General features: G+C 47.3%; 1 protein-coding gene across 2 annotated transcripts in view; it reads left to right on the top strand.

The window, feature by feature from the left end:
• Slc34a2 (solute carrier family 34 member 2) overlaps nt 1-17,179 on the top strand; it is a 29,708-nt gene that overhangs the window by 9,904 nt on the left and 2,625 nt on the right. Inside the window, exons 1-12 of one of the 2 annotated variants that reach the window (NM_053380.2) lie at nt 45-72; nt 7,681-7,795; nt 7,885-8,022; nt 8,675-8,803; nt 10,106-10,249; nt 10,734-10,845; nt 13,130-13,325; nt 14,074-14,169; nt 14,662-14,782; nt 15,884-16,051; nt 16,475-16,591; nt 16,683-16,807. In NM_053380.2, the coding sequence (NP_445832.1) occupies nt 7,684-7,795; nt 7,885-8,022; nt 8,675-8,803; nt 10,106-10,249; nt 10,734-10,845; nt 13,130-13,325; nt 14,074-14,169; nt 14,662-14,782; nt 15,884-16,051; nt 16,475-16,591; nt 16,683-16,807 (1,458 nt within the window). In that variant the 5' untranslated portion in view covers nt 45-72; nt 7,681-7,683. Of the gene's footprint in view, nt 1-44; nt 73-7,680; nt 7,796-7,884; nt 8,023-8,674; nt 8,804-10,105; nt 10,250-10,733; nt 10,846-13,129; nt 13,326-14,073; nt 14,170-14,661; nt 14,783-15,883; nt 16,052-16,474; nt 16,592-16,682; nt 16,808-17,179 lie in introns of those variants that run through there. The other variant, XM_063273681.1, reaches the window with a different exon arrangement.

Below are 17,179 nucleotides of genomic sequence, written 5' to 3'. Positions count from 1 at the left end.
ATATATACCGGGCGCTCAGCCCTGCTCCACCTGGGTGCCTCCTGCTGTCCCTTACCTGCGAAGGGAGCGCTGGTGAGTACACCGCCGCCGCTACGGCGCTGCCGGCTGCTTCTGCTCTCAAGAACCTTCACTGAGTTTTTAAGTGACTTCTTTAGACACCCCTCAAGGAATTTGACTGGCTCTGGGCTGCAGAGGAGAATATAAGAGCACACTTTCCTAAAACTTTTTTAAAAGATTGTTGTGATTGCTGTCAGGACAACTCACTCTTAGTGGACATGCCTCACCTGGAGCTTCTACTAGCTGTGCCTGTGGCTTGGGGTGGGAGGATCTGCTGGGCTGAACTCACGCTTTGTCCGGGTGACTAACCTGTGTGACTTCCTATTAGGTCCCTGCTGTGCAGTGACCCTCCTAATGACACCTGGGTCTTTCCTGCAATTTCTAGGTTTGTTCTAGCTGCTGGAGGATGCAGCCCTTCTTGGGGACTTGGCCAAAGGTTTTTGCCCTTCAGATATCTTGAGCAGAACCTAGGATTTGATTTCTGGCAGAGGGAGATACACAGGGTCCAGGGAGACAGTATTTTTAGGCCAGAAAGAGGAGTGTGTGTGTTTTGGAGTTCAGTTCCTATGGGGATAGGTGTCTACCACAGGTGCTGTGGGCATATCTTAATCCTGTTGATGCCATGTCCTGTACTAACTACTTGTGGGCTCCCAGGAGAGTTTTGTGCTGCTGGCAGGGTGGCTCTGTCATGTGTGTCCCCTTTCCTGTCTTGTAGACTGAAGCTTGTTCTGTTAGGCATTTCTGGAAAACCCGAGCCTCCCTACAGGGACCATTGTTTGGGGACTGAGAGACTGTCTTATCCTATGCCAGCTGATAATGACCTTTTCTGTTTTACAAGCTTTTGTAAATAGTAGCAAGAAGGGCAGGCTTTGGAATAGCTTTGGATGCCATACAAGTTACCTTCTTCCCCTAGCCCTCCAGAGTACCATGACTGTAGCTGTCAGGCACAGAATAGCCCGAATTTATGGGGGGAAAAAAGCAAGCCCCCAAAACAGTATTTTGGGGGATCTGATTTCAATAAAGATGGTCACGTACTTATCTTTACAAGTTTAGCTTTTTAACTCCCCTAAACAAGGCATAATAGTCACAGGTCAACTACATGACACTTGGCAACTTAAGGGTTAACCTTAACGTGCTTTGGAGTCACTATCCCACACAGCTGGCCTTAGGGTTTTTGAGACAAATCTCATGTAGGTCCAACTAGCCTTGTATTTGTTAGGTCTCAGCCTTCCCAAGTGTGTGCTGAGATTATAAACTTGACCTACCACACCTGACTGAAATGTATTTTAAAAAATACCATAAATACAAATTTAAAAGGTATTGTGGCAGTCTGTATGAGTCCAGGTTTATAGTGATAGGCTAAATGTCTTTTAAAAAAAATAGTATTTTTTCATCTAAAATCTAAAACTAAAGCCATTCTCCGGTGTAAGAACTAGAGCAGTTAGTCACCCTCCCCTTCAAGTGCCACAGCCCAGACCATCCTTGAGGCTTGGGACAATCCTCCTGCCTCAGCTTCTGCAGTGTTGGAATTTCAGGCATGCCCCACGGGAACCACACCCTCCTGCTCTCACTCCTACCTTCCCTTCAGGGGATTATTTTCTTCTGATGCTCACAGGAAGCTAAGGGGCAGCAGATATCCCACCCCCTGGTTCCAGGCCATTCTTTCAAAGCATAAGAACTCAGGCCTCTGAGAACATTTACACTTATGGAGTTTAATGGCCTCCAAGACTGGCTCATTCTGACTTTGAGCATTTTTCTGTATCTCGGGTTTTCCTCTCTGTCATACAGCCCTGCAGTTAGTACTAAAGGATTTACATAAAGCAAATCTCTATGTAGAGTGAGATAAAGTTGGTCTCAAAGACCCACTAGCTGAGCTCTGTGCTTTGCACACCTGCAACCCCACTACTTTGGAGAGCCTGAGATAGGGGGATGGCCCTGAGTTCTGTGGATTATATGGTACATCTGGCCCCACACCAATAAAGAAAGTGAGACAGAACCCTAAAAATTGAGTTAATCTGTGTACATGACTTACATCACAGCCTGTAAGTCTCAACATTGGGCCACCTGTCAGTGACAACCATTCTCTTTAATTCAGTGGTCATTCTTGTGCTATGGCCATATCTGAGAGGACACAGGGCCATTAACCTGGGCCATTTCACTTTTTCATCCTTAGGCCTTAGTGGGGCAAGCTCTGAAAACAGCTTGTCCCAATCAGGTCCTGGTTGGAGAAGCCCAAAGAATGCAAAGCGAAGGGTGTGGGTGACGGCCTCACGTTTCCCTGATTGAGTCCTAGAAGAGCCCAGAAAGTTTCCCCTTCTGAGGCTGCCAGGAGGAATGAGTTCCTCTTGGCATTGTGTGTGGCTGCATGAAGTGAGTGGAGCCAAGAGTGAGGCTCACAGCCAGCTCTGTGGAAGCAGGCCTGGGGTGGCCTCAGGACCTGGGGCCCTTAGGATGGTACTTGGTCTTGTCAGGCAGTTGATACCCTATTAGATGCAGTATTTCTCCCTCCTTGCCTGCTGCTTCTGGAAGGTAGCAAGAACACAAGAATGGCATTGGACAGGAAAGCAGAGAGAACAGTGGCATCTGGGTATAGGGGAAACCTTTGGAGGGGCTCGACAGTTAAGACCTTTCCTTTAGGAAGCAGGTTTAGTGTCTGCCATGTCTCTGGGTCAGTGACCTCAGGTTCACATGGAATCCCTCTGTCTGCCCTGTTTACTATTTTGTCCCCTCCCCAGCACTCATACCAGGAGGACTGCTGGGTCTGAAGTCTGTTGGAAAAAGCAGCCAGTTATTACACAGAATTTTCGATCACTATTTGGGGATATGGTCAGGGACAGAGGAGTGATTCCTGCAGTTGCGTTGGTGAAGTCTTTGGTGGTTAGATAGGGCCTGAAGGCTTCCCTATAACCCCTGGCTGTGAGGTTTTATGGTGTATGAAAAGGCTTCTGGCTTTGGAATGTGTGCTGGGTTCTCTCCCCCTCCCCCTGGGTTCTCTCTCTCTTCTCCACTTTCTCTTTTCTTTCTCTCCTGTCTGGAATGATGACCTAGATTTGTTTGCTCCAGGTCCAGCCTTTGCTCCAGAGTCCTAGATGCAGGCTCTGGTTCATCCTGCATAGACAGCACAAGAGGCTGAGAGCATGGGGGCTAGTGTGCCAAAGCAGCAGAGGCTAGCTAGATGGTTGTCATACGTCCCCTACTTTCAGGGCACACATAGCTGTGAGGTTGGAGAGTCAGGAAGGGAATGGCCAGATGGATGCTGGGTGGATGCTTCCAGATGCTGGCCCAAGATGGCTGTGCCAAGTGGATCCTGTCCTGATCTACCAGAAACTTGACAAGTGGTGATGGAGGTTAGACAAAAAGAGCCCCAGCAATTTTGAGTACCACATTGCTTCATAGGGGAAGCATTATATTATGCCAAGTAATTGGGCTCGGAACAAGGAAGTTTCCCAAGAAGGAGCACAGGTGATTAGTAGAAATCTATCTCCCTTTTGGCATAAGCTAATAGTAAATGGCACCGGGAGGGGTGAAGACAATGCCACAAAGACTTGGGACATTCTTTCTTGTTGGGTTTGGGCCAGTCATGGAAATCTGGTCACAGAAACACATCCTGTAGCAAACAGGGAAATAACCGCCCCAGTCACACTTGACCATCCATCATGGCCAAAGTTTCTAGGGAATAATTGCTCTAGCCAACCAATCCCAGTGGATCCAATTTGCATATGGTGATGAGGACAGCCTCCAATCAGGGAGACAGGCTGGAACTGCTACTTAGTCACAATCAGCATGCATTCCCTCAGCAGGCCTCCAGTACTGGCTTTTCCATTCGCTAGCTAGTCTCATACCCTTGGATGCTGGGAGAGAAACCAGCAGGTTATTGCCCTATGAGAGCTTTTTATTTATGGAAGTTCAGGAGCTAGACAATCCCTGAGTTTCAGATTATTAGAAGTGGGAAATAGGGTTGGATTTAGCTCAGTGGTAGAGCGCTTGCCTAGCAATCGCAAGGCCCTGGGTTCGGTTGTTTAAGAAGTGGGAAATGGCTCTAGAAATTTCTCAGCACGCCTCCAAGAATAGAGTCCCTTATGTGAAGGGCCATCCTGCTCAGTAACCCCAAATAGCTCATGGCAATCTTTGGGTGTACATCCATCCTACCTTCTATTTTATATCCACTCTCCTGATCCAGATCTATAGCCTACAGCTTGCCATTCTCCTGCACCAACCCTTTGAATTCTGGCCTTGCAAGAGGCAAGAGTTCATTATTTTGCCTGGCTGTGTGTGTGTGTGTGTGTGTGTGTGTGTGTGTGTGTGTGTGTGTGTGTGTGTGTGTGTGAACTGTAACCCTGGCTAGCCTGGGACTATTTAGACTAGGCTGGCCTTGAACTCAGATTTGCTACTGTTGGTGAACTTGAATGCTTGGTCTGAAAAGGTTTTTTTCCCTCCCCTTTCGAGATGGGGTCACACTGATTCCTTGGCAGTTCTGAACTTGCTCTCTTTTCTCTGCCTCCCAAGTACTGGGTGTGTCCCCACACCCAGCTTGAAGTTTGTTTTTTTTTTTCCCTTCGGAGCTGGGGACCGAACCCAGGGCCTTGCACTTGCTAGGCAAACACTCTACCACTGAGCTAAATCCCCAACCCCAGCTTGAAGTTCTAATCGTATATCCTAATGAAAAATCTTTCATGGTCATTTTAGGATAACTACATAACCACAAGGGCCAGTCAGTGTGCTGGGCACTGTTCTGAAAACCCCCATTGACATAGTTGTCATTTTATGTACAGGAAAACCAAAAAGCAAAAAGCCTTACCCAAGGGTGCAGAGGAGTTGCAATCTAAAAAATCCAATTTTCCTCTGGAACAGTAGTCTATGGTCCTTTGGTACATTGTCTTAAATTTGGGGTGAGGGGATCATGACATTTAATTTAGTAGAGACAGGGGCAATGCTAGATATCTATCCTTTGGTACGTCCCTGTTAATGTCTAGGAAAACACCAGAAATGTAGATCATATCAGTTATTGGCCTGCCACCCCTTCCTAATTCCACAAGTAAAATTACACTAGTGGGAAGACAAGTCTTCTCGATGTGACTGCTCAATATTGTAGGTGAGACCCGGCCTGGCAGAACTATATATTCAGCGTTTGCCATCCCCTTTGTGAGTAAAACCTGAATAAGAATGTATGTTGGGCACCAGCTTGAGCTCTTTGATGCTCATTAAATGGTCCTTGTTATTAGAAATTAATAGATGTCATAGTGATGTGTGAGGAAGTGCCAGATGAGTCACACGGTTAGCACGTGCCAGGATTGAGAAGGGCAAGGCCAGAGCAGAGAGGAAGGAAGATGTAGGTTGACTTGTGAAGCATTGTCTCAGGACAGAAGTGAGACTCACTGTGGGGGAGGCACACCTAGAGGCGCGGCATCTATTGAGGGTAACAATAGGCAGTGGGCTTTGGGGTGTATAAGTGCTAGGAAGGTTCATCCATGGGAGACGTGGATCACACTAGGGGAGTTGTGACTTCCATTCAGTTGGGGAATGCAGAGGCCCTGGCTGGCGGGATGGTATCTCAACTGAATCAGGAAATTCTTCCAGGCAGAGCCAATCAGAGGTCTGGGAGATTTGGGAGCAGTCAGGGATGGCTTTGAAAATCTGGGACAGTGATGGCAAGAGTTAGAAACAGGAAAGTTATGCTGAAAGAAAACATGTGCCTTGACTGAAGAATGAAGAATTAGCTGAGGTGAACTAGAAGTTGAAACCGAAGCAGGTGTACATGTTGATAGCCCCAGGGAGAATGCAGGTCAGATACTCGTACACTCACCTAGGACAGGCAGGAAGCTCTGCTTTGAGCTCTGAGTCATAGACTCTTCCTCTTCTATCTGACTTGTGTGCCCTGAAAGTGGCCATTGGCTCCATTTTTGCATATGAGCTGAAGCAAGAGTATTCCCCACTTAATATGTACTGACTTAGTCAGACACGTCCCTGTTCCTTCTCTCAGGAGTTTCCATATTCTGTCAAGATGGTTGGCCAGGGGGGTCCCTGATTAGTTGGAGAGCAGGGGCTAAGGTATCTAACTACTACATTAGTTATTCCATGTTGGTCTGGAACTCACAACCTTCCCAATCTCACCTCTCTAAGTAGGGTCCTAGTGAGTTCTCTATCTGGCATTAACCATTAACTTGTGTGTGTGTGTGTGTGTGTGTGTATGTGTACGCGCGGGCGCCCGCGCCTTTCTGTCTTTCTGTCTTTCTGTCTGTCTGTCTTTCTGTCTGTCTGTCTTTCTGTCTGTCTGTCTTTCTGTCTGTCTGTCTTTCTGTCTTTCTGTCTACAGTCTGTCTGTCTTTCTGTCTGTCTGTCTGTCTGTCTTTCTGTCTACAGTCTGTCTGTCTGTCTGTCTGTCTTTCTGTCTACAGTCTGTCTGTCTGTCTGTCTGTCTGTCTGTCTGTCTGTCTGTGTCTGGCTTCCAAATCATCACATGCCATATACCTTTTAACCTGAAGTTGGATAGACGTGGACATCCGTCCGCACTAGGGAGTGATTTAGGGTCTTTGTTACCCTGGTCCAACCATACATATTCTTGGTACAGAGCACTCCTGTTGGCCACCCCTTTTGCCCGCTGTGACACTTTGATCTGCTCTTAGTTAGTAGAACACACTGCCCCATTTCTTATTTCACAAATCTGTAAATGACTGAGCAGGAAGGATCTTTTGGAAAGTGTTGCCCTCTATTCAGTGAATATGTATTGGGTAGTATCGCAGGACAGACAGAACTTCAGGTCCCAAGGATACCCCTTTCTTGGTAGGGCCTGTGCTTTGTAAGCAGGAAATAGATATCATTTGGATCCTGGTTCTGGTTCTGGGAAGCCCTCTGTGAGTGCTGGGATTGCAGGTGTGGGACAGCACTCCTAGCTACTGCAGCGCAGATCACACTCTGCTAATGCCACTTAATTTGCATATCTTGAATTGGTGCTGGGGCTGGAACTCAGGTTCTAGTCAGAATGTTAGCTGTTTGTACTTCCTTTTCTGTGAATTTTCTGTCCTTTGGATTGTTCCGCTTAATGGTGTCAGGACAGAGTGCACAAACTGTGGCTAGCCAGGTGAACTGGCTTGTAACTGAGGGACATTGTGGAGAAAATGGGTTACAAGGAAGTCTGCAGTACCTGCAGACAATGCCCCTCTGATAAAGGGCTGTTGCTGGTGGTAGGATGACTTGGTGCTAGCTTCGACTCATTAGCCTTTTAATTTCACTACCAGTCTCGGAAGCCCCAATAGATGTGTGAAGAGCTGTGTATGTCTTACAGAGAGAACACTGGTACCGCATACCCAGAGGCATAAAGGCACCCTCCAGAGGCACCCTCCAGAGTGGCACTATTACACTTTAGAAGCCCCAGATGGTAGGGAACATGGGTGGGTTGTCTAGGAGCATATACACCACACGCTTGCACGTGTGGCTGTCTAGGTGGCCACTAGGTGAGGTTTGACGCAGATTTACAGTTGAACTTGCTCCAGTGCAGCCAGTGAAGACCATTGGTATAGAGACCTGTTTGGCCTCTCCCACTCCTAAGTAGATTTGCAAGCAATGTTTCCCATAGGCAACTGTTATATCAGTGGCTATACCCTTAAGCTCTGTCTTCTCTTACAGACCATGGCTCCTTGGCCCGAGTTGGAAAATGCCCACCCCAACCCCAATAAATTCATCGAAGGGGCCTCAGGTCCACAGTCTAGCATACCAGACAAAGACAAGGGGACCAGCAAAAGTAAGTGTTCACCAATTGGGGACAACCACCTTTGAGGACCCATGGAAATTCAGCTCCCCATTTCTCATGGCCTTTGCTACTTGTTTCAGCAAATGACAGCGGGACTCCTGTAGCCAAGATTGAACTTCTACCCTCATATTCCGCCCTGGTTCTCATAGAGGAGCCCCCTGAGGGGAACGACCCCTGGGACCTGCCTGAACTCCAAGACAATGGGATCAAATGGTCAGGTAAGTGGGTGAAGGGAACTAGCCTGTCCACAGCATTTACCTCATAAAGCAGGATAACTAGGGGACGCAAAGTCCTAGGGATCAAGGTCATGATTTTGTGAATGCTGATTATGTTATGAGTGCTGAGAATAGACCCACAAGACCTGGGGTGAGCAAGAGCTTATATTTCCATTTCAGGTTTGGGGTTACAATCAAGCCCATGATGAGTCACCTAGCATAGGAGGGTGGTAGGCAGAGAAGGGAATTGAATGAGAGAGGTGAGAAATACTTTGCTAGCTCAATTGGCTGTACAAGGCCCAGGCCCTCAACAAACTTCAGCTTTTGATTGCAGGGGTTGACTCTCTGTGATTTCTGAAGATGATTTGAGAAACAGTTAACTGTTGAGCTTAACTGCTCACTACCTCAGCAACACTGTAGTTCACTTGACCGTTCGTCCATCCTGTTCTGCTGCTTCTCTGGGCCCAGACCACACTGAACTCTCCTTCCCCTCTGACTCTGTAGAAACATGAGGGTTCAGTGGAGGCTGCCCCACATCTAGGCCTTGATGTAGAAGCCAGTTGGTAGGAAGTAGAGCTGTGTGTCAGCTCCCCTGCCAAGGATCTCTGTTCAGCTCGAAGGACTCTAATTTTGCCTTCTCTCTTCCTGATCACAGAGAGAGACTCCAAAGGGAAGATTCTCTGCATTTTCCAGGGGATTGGGAAATTCATCCTTCTCCTGGGGTTTCTCTACTTGTTTGTGTGCTCCCTGGATGTACTCAGTAGTGCCTTCCAGCTTGTTGGAGGTAAGGACCCCAATGGTTACTTTTTCAATTTAGGTGGGCAGCTCACAGGACTTCTCGCACTTCAACATGACTGACTATCTCAGACATGGGTGAGGGCAAACCTGACTGTCTCCTCCCCATCCCCCATCATACAGCAAAGAACTGAAGCATCTAAGTGGCTCTGGCTTTAACCCCAGGCTGGAGCTGATGTCAGCTATCAGAATCCTTTCCATTGTACCCAACCTCCAGCAGGAAACTGTTGACTCCCTTTATCTGCAGGATCCCTGCTGCCTCAAGGCTTCTCTAGTTTGAAAAAAAAAAAGTCTTCCCTTAGGCCAAAGCAAGTGGGAAAGATCAAAGCTGACCCTTGCTGGGAAGAGCCCACAGTAGATACCTTCCCTGGCCTGAGCATAGATCACAGTGGCCAATGTCCCAGAAACCCAGAATGAAGTGCCCATGTGTGCTCAGTTAACTTTGGACCCTCTGGGTAACCACAGATAGCACCCTGAGTGGCCCTGTCTGGAAGAGCCCTCTCTAAGGTCCCTCCCACACAGAAGAGATGACCAAGGCTCAGAGGTCACTAATCAGACTTTAAACACAGCCTGTAATGAACACAGTGGGATTACAGAGAGCTGATCTCATCCTTCCCAATCCTGTGTTTTAGGACAGGGCCCACTATTTCTGATTGGCTTGGAACACACAGACATCCTCATGTCTCTGCCTCCCAAATTCTGAGATTAAAGGCATGGGCCTAGCTGACCTGATTTTTTGACCTGAGAGATGGAGGAGGGTGGGTGGTAGGTAGGTCAATTGTCAGGGGCCACATCGTTGAATGTGGTCTCTCTGATCTTTAGAAACATTCATAAGGGGTTTGGCTTAAGATTACCTTAAATAATGCACATCCAGTCTCTAAGCCTCCATTATAAAATGGGTGGAGGAAAGACTGAGGGTCACATAGGTACACCCCCAAAAGACTCCTGTAGAATTCAGGCTGGGCTGCAGCTGAAGATGCTGAGGAATAAAGGATCGACTTAGAGGACTTAGGGGACTTAGGGGTGTCATAAAGATGAACGGAAAGAGGCTGGCTAAGGAGGGAATCTATAGAGTAAAAAGGCTAGACAGAGGTAGAGGGTGGAGGGTGGATGGTGGGACTGGAGTCTTACATGGACAGACAGCTTCCCTCTTAGAACAACGTAGGGAAGAACAGGAAGAAAAAAAAAAAAGCTAGGTTCCTACGCTACAGCCATCTGCCCTTGTGTGGACACTTGGGACTTCGTGGCACCATTCTCAGCTATCTCCAAATGACCACTCTTTGTCTTCTAGGAAAAATGGCCGGCCAGTTCTTCAGCAACAACTCCATTATGTCTAATCCTGTGGCTGGACTTGTGATAGGGGTGCTGGTGACAGTCATGGTGCAAAGCTCCAGCACGTCCTCGTCAATCATCGTCAGCATGGTTGCCTCCTCCTGTGAGTTCTGATGCATTACCTAGGGCGTGTCACAATTATCGTTCCATTTTTTCCCTCATGGCAGTATTTTAGCCAAAATTAATATTATTATTAGAATTTTTCTACAAAGTAAGTTTGAGGCCAGCCTAAGCTACACAACACAATGTTTTGAAATAAGTACATGTTTCTTCAGCTCCAGGACCCATCCATTCCCTGATCACTGGTTCCCTGGCTCACTAATTCACTAATCCCTGTGAGATGGGAGGACAGAGGGACTTTAGGGGGTCTAAAATTACACTAAAATTACATCCAAGAATGGGGTACATGCAGATTCATTGACTGCCCTCTCTGGATTTTGATAGTGTTATATATGACACACCACCTCCTAAAGAAACAGAACTTCGTTCTAGAATAATTAGCCATGGTTGTTCACGCAGCACATTGGTGTGTAGAGCATGGCTCCCCCACCTTGCAGGTCCCCTCACTCTTCTTTCTCACTCTTCAGTGCTGTCAGTCCGCGCTGCCATCCCCATCATCATGGGTGCTAACATCGGGACCTCCATCACCAACACGATTGTGGCACTTATGCAGGCAGGAGACAGAAATGAGTTCAGAAGGTGGGTGATTCGGGGCACAGGCTTTGTGCTCACAATGCCTTTAACAGTCATGAAGGTGCGCTCAGGGGTTTACCTAGGAGCCTGGGGAGTCCAGCAAGGGTTGGGAATCCCAGATTAAAATCTACTAACTGATCTGTAGAGCGAGAATAACAAACAGCCAGCACCAATAAGTTATTGTAATGATTAAACAGGCATGTGGGCAAACACATGGCATCCTGTCAGGGTGCCTGAAAAAGCAGCAGCAGCCAGACTGTACTGCTGGGTGGCAGTAAGAAAGGCCAGTTGGGTGGGGCAGGCTTCGTTGTCTCACTTAGTCATAGATAATTATAACTTCCTAAAACATCCATTCCGGGCTAGCTCTGCCAATCTCTTCACCTGTAAGCCAGCACAGGCGAATATACTTTTTATGACGTGTGAGGTACGAAAATAGGGCAGGTGGAAATAGACAAAGGGAAACCCTCTGTCTCAGTGGTTAGCATGGGAATGAAGGCCATCCCCCCGCTTCTTTTCTAACCAGCCAGCCACAGACTCCTGCCAGAGCTTATTAAAATATAGAAGCAATTCCCAGCTTGTCTATGATGCCATCGTGGTGCGGTCAAGCAGCTGACATTATAGCAGGTTTTGGGGGGAGATTGGTCATGTTTGTCCTGTCTGCTGGTGAGTCAACAGGAGATGCTATCACAGTGGTCCATCTACCTGAGCCACCTCATTTGGTCCCTGATGACATGTCTTGATGGAACATGATAACACACATTAAGATGGGCACTCTCTAATTTGATCACCTCGTGAAGCCAGACAGCCTTCTCTATCCCCCATCATATTCATCTTGAAGCCAAAGGAAACAAAGTGATGTCATTGACTGGCCCAGCCAGGATTCCATCCAGTTAGGTTTCAATTCTGGAAAATTTTGGCTCATTTATTTATACCCATTGCTTCCTTGTAGCCTATGGAAAAGAAACCTAAGTAAGACCTAATGAGCTACCTACATGTTGATATAACTGACTTAGCTTAGATCCATCCCCTTGAGTGTATAAATCCCAGGATGCTTTGCACAACCAATATTGGTTACATGTGGCATCCTTCTTGAAGGTTTGGATTATTGCCTTAGATAGTGACAAAAGTTTGGGTTATTGATAGCTACAGCAATTACCGTATCCACTGTTAATCCACTCCTGTACATTTACCGAGCACCAGGAAATCTGAATTATTCTATGCCATCAGCAGAGCTTTTGGTTGCCTTATTCAGGAAGACTGAGACTAGCTAATACCATAGGCCAAAAAATGGACCTTCTGGTTGATTTCCTTCATTTTCAGAAGACCTGGTTTTAGCTCCCTCCACTCCTATGCCCATATGCTGGCCCACAGCTGCTTGTAGCTCCAGTCTCTAGGCTTCTGAGATCTGTGCTGCTGTGATGCACATACACTCACACATACACGCACACAATTAATGGTGGCCTTTCATTCCAACGTTTGGGAAGCAGAGGCAGGTGGACCTCTGAGTTCCAGTCCAGGACATCTAGAGCTATTACACAGAGAAACCCTGTCTGTCTCAATACCTTCCCCATACCCAAAAAAGAATTGAGTTAATCAGAAGGTTCTGATTGTCTGCCCCACTACTCTACCTTCCAAGCAATTTAAAAGTAGTCTAGGCATGGTTGGAGAGCAGCTCAGTGGTTAAGTCTTTGTTGGTCTTGCAGAGGACCTATGTTTGATTCTCAGTCCCCATGTAGTGACTCTCAACTCTAACTCCAGATCCAGGTGACCCAACAGTCGTGGGTGTGGTACACATACAAACATGTAGGGAAACCATTCATAATTCTAAATCTTGATGGATTTTTTTTTTTTTAGTTTTTTTTTTTTTTTTCGGAGCTGGGGACCGAACCCAGGGCCTTGCGCTTCCTAGGCAAGCGCTCTACCACTGAGCTAAATCCCCAACCCCTTGATGGATTTTTATTAGCTTACTATTGTGTTTGCTTCTAATGTGTGTATGTATGCACCATCTGCATACCTGATGAAACTGGAGTTGTGGGATCAAACCCAGGTTTTTCTAGAGAACAGCCAGTGCTCTTAACAATTGAGTGACTCCAGTCTTGAAACTTTGAACAAGGAGGGCTTGGGAGTATTCTTAATGTAATTCTGCTAAACAGAACTTGTTACAATTCCAGTCCTAAAATAGTATACCGGTCAGCAAAGTCTTAGCCCAGCCACCTGTGTGTACTTAGGTGAATGACTTGCACCCCCTTCCTCAGAATACGATAGAGCTGTGGTGGCTTCCTTCCCATAGGGCATTTGCAGGAGCTACTGTCCATGACTTCTTCAACTGGCTCTCTGTGTTGGTGCTCTTACCTCTGGAGGCTGCCACCCATTACCTGGAGAAACTGACCAACCTTGTGTTGGAAACCTTCAGCTTCCAGAATGGAGAAGATGCCCCAGACATTCTGAAAGTCATAACAGACCCCTTCACAAAGCTCATCATCCAGGTAATGGCTGTTCGTACAGCTCACCTCTCTGAGCCTAAAGAGGCCGGGGAGCAGGACATAAGCCATAGGAGGCAGAGGTTAGGGGTATCTGTGTCACCTGTTTTCTTTGACATAGCCTGGTTTGCCCTATTAGGAATGGGGGCTAATTGGGTGTGGTTAGTGAGCATTTGTGAATATATTTTCCATTTTATTGGTGGTTACCCACCTTTCCCAGCTGAGCCCAGTCATGCCTTCTGATCCTTGGTGTCTGTCCTAGATACGGGTGGAAAGGGCCAGCCAGGACTTGAACAGTAGGTCTCTACGACCTGCTGATTATTAGCACCCTTGCCATACAGTCATGCTCTGAATGTCTGCCAGTTTCCAGGGCAGTGGTTCTCAAACTTCCTAATGCTGTCACCGTTTAATACACTTTCTCGTGTTGTGGTGACCCCCAATCATAAAATTATTTTCATTGCTACTTCATAACTGTAATTTTCTGTTTTGAATCATAATGTAAATATCTGATATTCCTGATGGCCTTGGGTGAACCTTGTGAAAGGTGCTGAGAACCATAGGTTGAGAGCCACCAGCTCTCAACAGGATAATACTGTTCTCAGCAGGAGGTTGGAGGGTAGGGAAGGGTATATGTCATTACATATAGGGCTTTATTATACCAGTGGGCTCACAGGTCCCCTATCAGCAGTAATCACTTTGTCAGGCATCACTTCTGAGGATATGCTGACCCACCCTACCTCCTTGTTCCCCTCAGCTGGATAAAAAAGTCATCCAACAAATTGCAATGGGTGACTCAGAAGCCCAGAACAAGAGCCTGATCAAGATCTGGTGTAAAACTATAAGCAATGTGGTAAGTGTGGAAACGGTGGATGAGTAAGTTATCACTGGGATGAATAAGTGTGTCACTGGAAGGGTTCAAAGCAGCAAGTCAGAAGTCAGGGAGGGGGAAAAATTGGGCACCTGGAAACCTGGCCTCTGCCTTTCAGGGCCACCTTTGCATCACTATTAGATGCTTGCTCCTTGGTCTTGTGTATGTCTCATGGAAGGCTGACTCTTGGCAGCAGGGGCATCTTGCTTTCCAGACTGTTTCTGAACTGGCATACAATTTATGACTTGCTCTAGGAATTTGCCCAACCTGCTGTGCAGTGGGGTACAGCTCACCCTTAATTCTGGGGTGTAGCATGTCCATGCATGCATACATGTTCTGCTAAAGACTGGTGATGAAGGGAAGGAAAGTACCCTGCTATGGAGCCATTGTAGAAACCCAAGGATAATGTCCCATTGGTCCCCACTTTGTTATTTCCCACCATGGTTGCACCTCATGTTTGTCATTGTTGTTTAGATTGAGGAGAATGTCACTGTCCCCTCGCCTGATAACTGCACCTCTCCTTCATATTGCTGGACTGATGGCATACAGACCTGGACCATCCAGAATGTGACCGAGAAGGAGAACATTGCTAAATGTGAGTGGGAATTGATTGGCTGGCCAGCTGGGTGGGTAGTCCAGGAATCTGACTAGTGTATCAGGATTACAGTGACCAGTGATTACAGGAAAGAAGGGAAGACTATGCCCGGACTTCCAGCGACTCTATGCCACCTGAAGCGCTTGTGATGGGATTCCACAGTGCTCCCTTGGTGTACCTTAGGATCTCCTGGTCAATAAGTCAGGGATAATTGATTATATGGGGTCTGTTCACTTAGTGAGTTCCTTCTGAGCAAGGCACTGAGGCCACTTGATACTCCTGTATTTTAGAAAGCCCTTCATCCTTCTTGAATTCCACTTTCTTCTATCCTACCACCATGTTTTGGTGTGATTATCCCTGCAGAATCAGGATGAACATGTCATCCCCAATGCCTTAATTGCTAACTGTCAGTAGAACTATGCTTTCCTGGATTTGACACAAGGGATACATAGGAAGGACTTTAGTTAGTAATGTCTCAATGCTTTGTAGTAACCATCACTAGGGAAATCATCAAGGGGTCCAGTGGTAGAACTGGGCTGGGCACCAGGGCTTCCTCAGCACATGATTTAAAGATTGCTTGACTTTCCAGTCTCAGGGAGTGCAATTAACACAGACCAGGGTCAGGCCTGGTGGTGCCTGCTTTTAACCATAGGAGGTAGAGGTAGGAGTGACGATCAAGCTAGTCTTGTTGGAGAGCAGCCTGGGTTATACCGGATCCTTTCTCAAACAAAACTTAGATGCCGAGACATGGCTCAATAGTTAGCATACTGCTCATGCAAAGAACTGCAGTTCCTACATCAGGTGCTTATACTGATGCACTTCTATGGTAGCAAATTCTGACTTCTGGTGTATACGGCACCTGGCATGGGCACGACAGGTGTGCACACAAGACAGGTGGGTTCCTCCCCCACCCCCCCACACACCCAAGTTTTCTTTTGAAGTTAGCAAACAACATTGTCAAGGCAAACTGGGACACCATCAAGTGAGTCTCCATATTTCTAGTTGCCAGGCAAGATTGTTTCCATGAGAAAGAATGAATAGATAGCAATCTGGACAGGGTGGGCCCTGATTTCCTCACCAGCCTGTTTTGTCTCTCTTCAGGCCAGCACATCTTCGTGAATTTCAGCCTCCCAGACCTCGCTGTGGGCATCATCCTGCTCACTGTCTCCCTGCTGATCCTTTGCGGCTGTCTGATCATGATTGTCAAACTGTTGGGTTCTGTGCTCAGGGGACAGGTTGCCACTGTCATCAAGAAGACCCTTAATACTGGTAAGTCCAACACTTGCACCCTGTTCTAGCCTTCGGGGGATGTGTGTGTGTGTGGACACCTGAGTAGGGCTCTGAGCATCTCAGGGTTTGCCAGAACCAGGGGCCCAATTCCATACAGACAGTACAGGGGTGAGTTCACAGCTCATCCCCAAATGTGCAGGGATGCCAGACCAGGCTGAGGAAGGGGGGTGTATTTTTAGGTGTCCATCTTTGTCAATCTGGTCTTGCTCTCAACATATCCTTGGCTTATGTGAACTTGTTAAGATGATGTAGATGAGGGAAGGGTTTTAGAAGCCTACCTGGTAATTCCAGGTCATGTGTGGGGTTATAACCCTTCACTCACTCTGGCTTGCTCCTCAGTCCTAACTAAGGAAGTGCCAGCAGTCCTAGGGACTCATGGCATGCCCTCTCTTTGTCTTCCAGATTTCCCCTTTCCCTTTGCCTGGCTGACTGGCTACCTGGCCATCCTTGTGGGGGCAGGCATGACCTTCATAGTGCAAAGCAGCTCTGTGTTCACTTCTGCCATGACGCCACTCATCGGTGAGGTTTTGTCCCTGCCTTCATTGGATCACCATTGCCTCTTCCCATGATTACTTGGGCTCATTCCATGTGTTCTATGCTTTCTCAACAGGTATTGGGGTGATCAGCATCGAGAGGGCATATCCACTCACGCTGGGCTCCAACATTGGCACCACCACGACTGCCATTCTGGCTGCCTTGGCCAGCCCAGGCAACACATTGAGGAGTTCCCTCCAGGTCAGCAACTGCTACTGGGTTCTGAGTGGGTTAAAACGTGTCTGGTTTTACAGAACAGTGTTTTTTCTGTGTTTGAGTCGGAATCACATGAAGCCCATGCTGTCCCCAAACATATTAGGAACGGCCTTGAGAGGTCCTGCCTCCTGGGCTGGCAAGGGATGGGCAACACTACCATACCTAGCATGCAGACTATTTTCTAATGAGAGCCATGCCCTCTGTTATATCCATAAGGGAGAACTAATACTGGGTGAAGCCATGGGGAGCTGTGAATGAGGAGCTATGGGTTCCTAAGAGGTGGGCATGTAGAACATCTACTCTGCTATGAGGCAATGGATGAAGCGGCAGGCAAAAGCCATGTCAGATGACACCGTT

Source organism: Rattus norvegicus, chromosome 14, assembly GCF_036323735.1.
Source record: "Rattus norvegicus strain BN/NHsdMcwi chromosome 14, GRCr8, whole genome shotgun sequence".
Lineage (NCBI taxonomy): Eukaryota > Metazoa > Chordata > Mammalia > Rodentia > Muridae > Rattus > Rattus norvegicus.
Note: the sequence above shows the minus strand (reverse complement) of the source record. Positions and strands in the feature narration are given on the sequence as shown.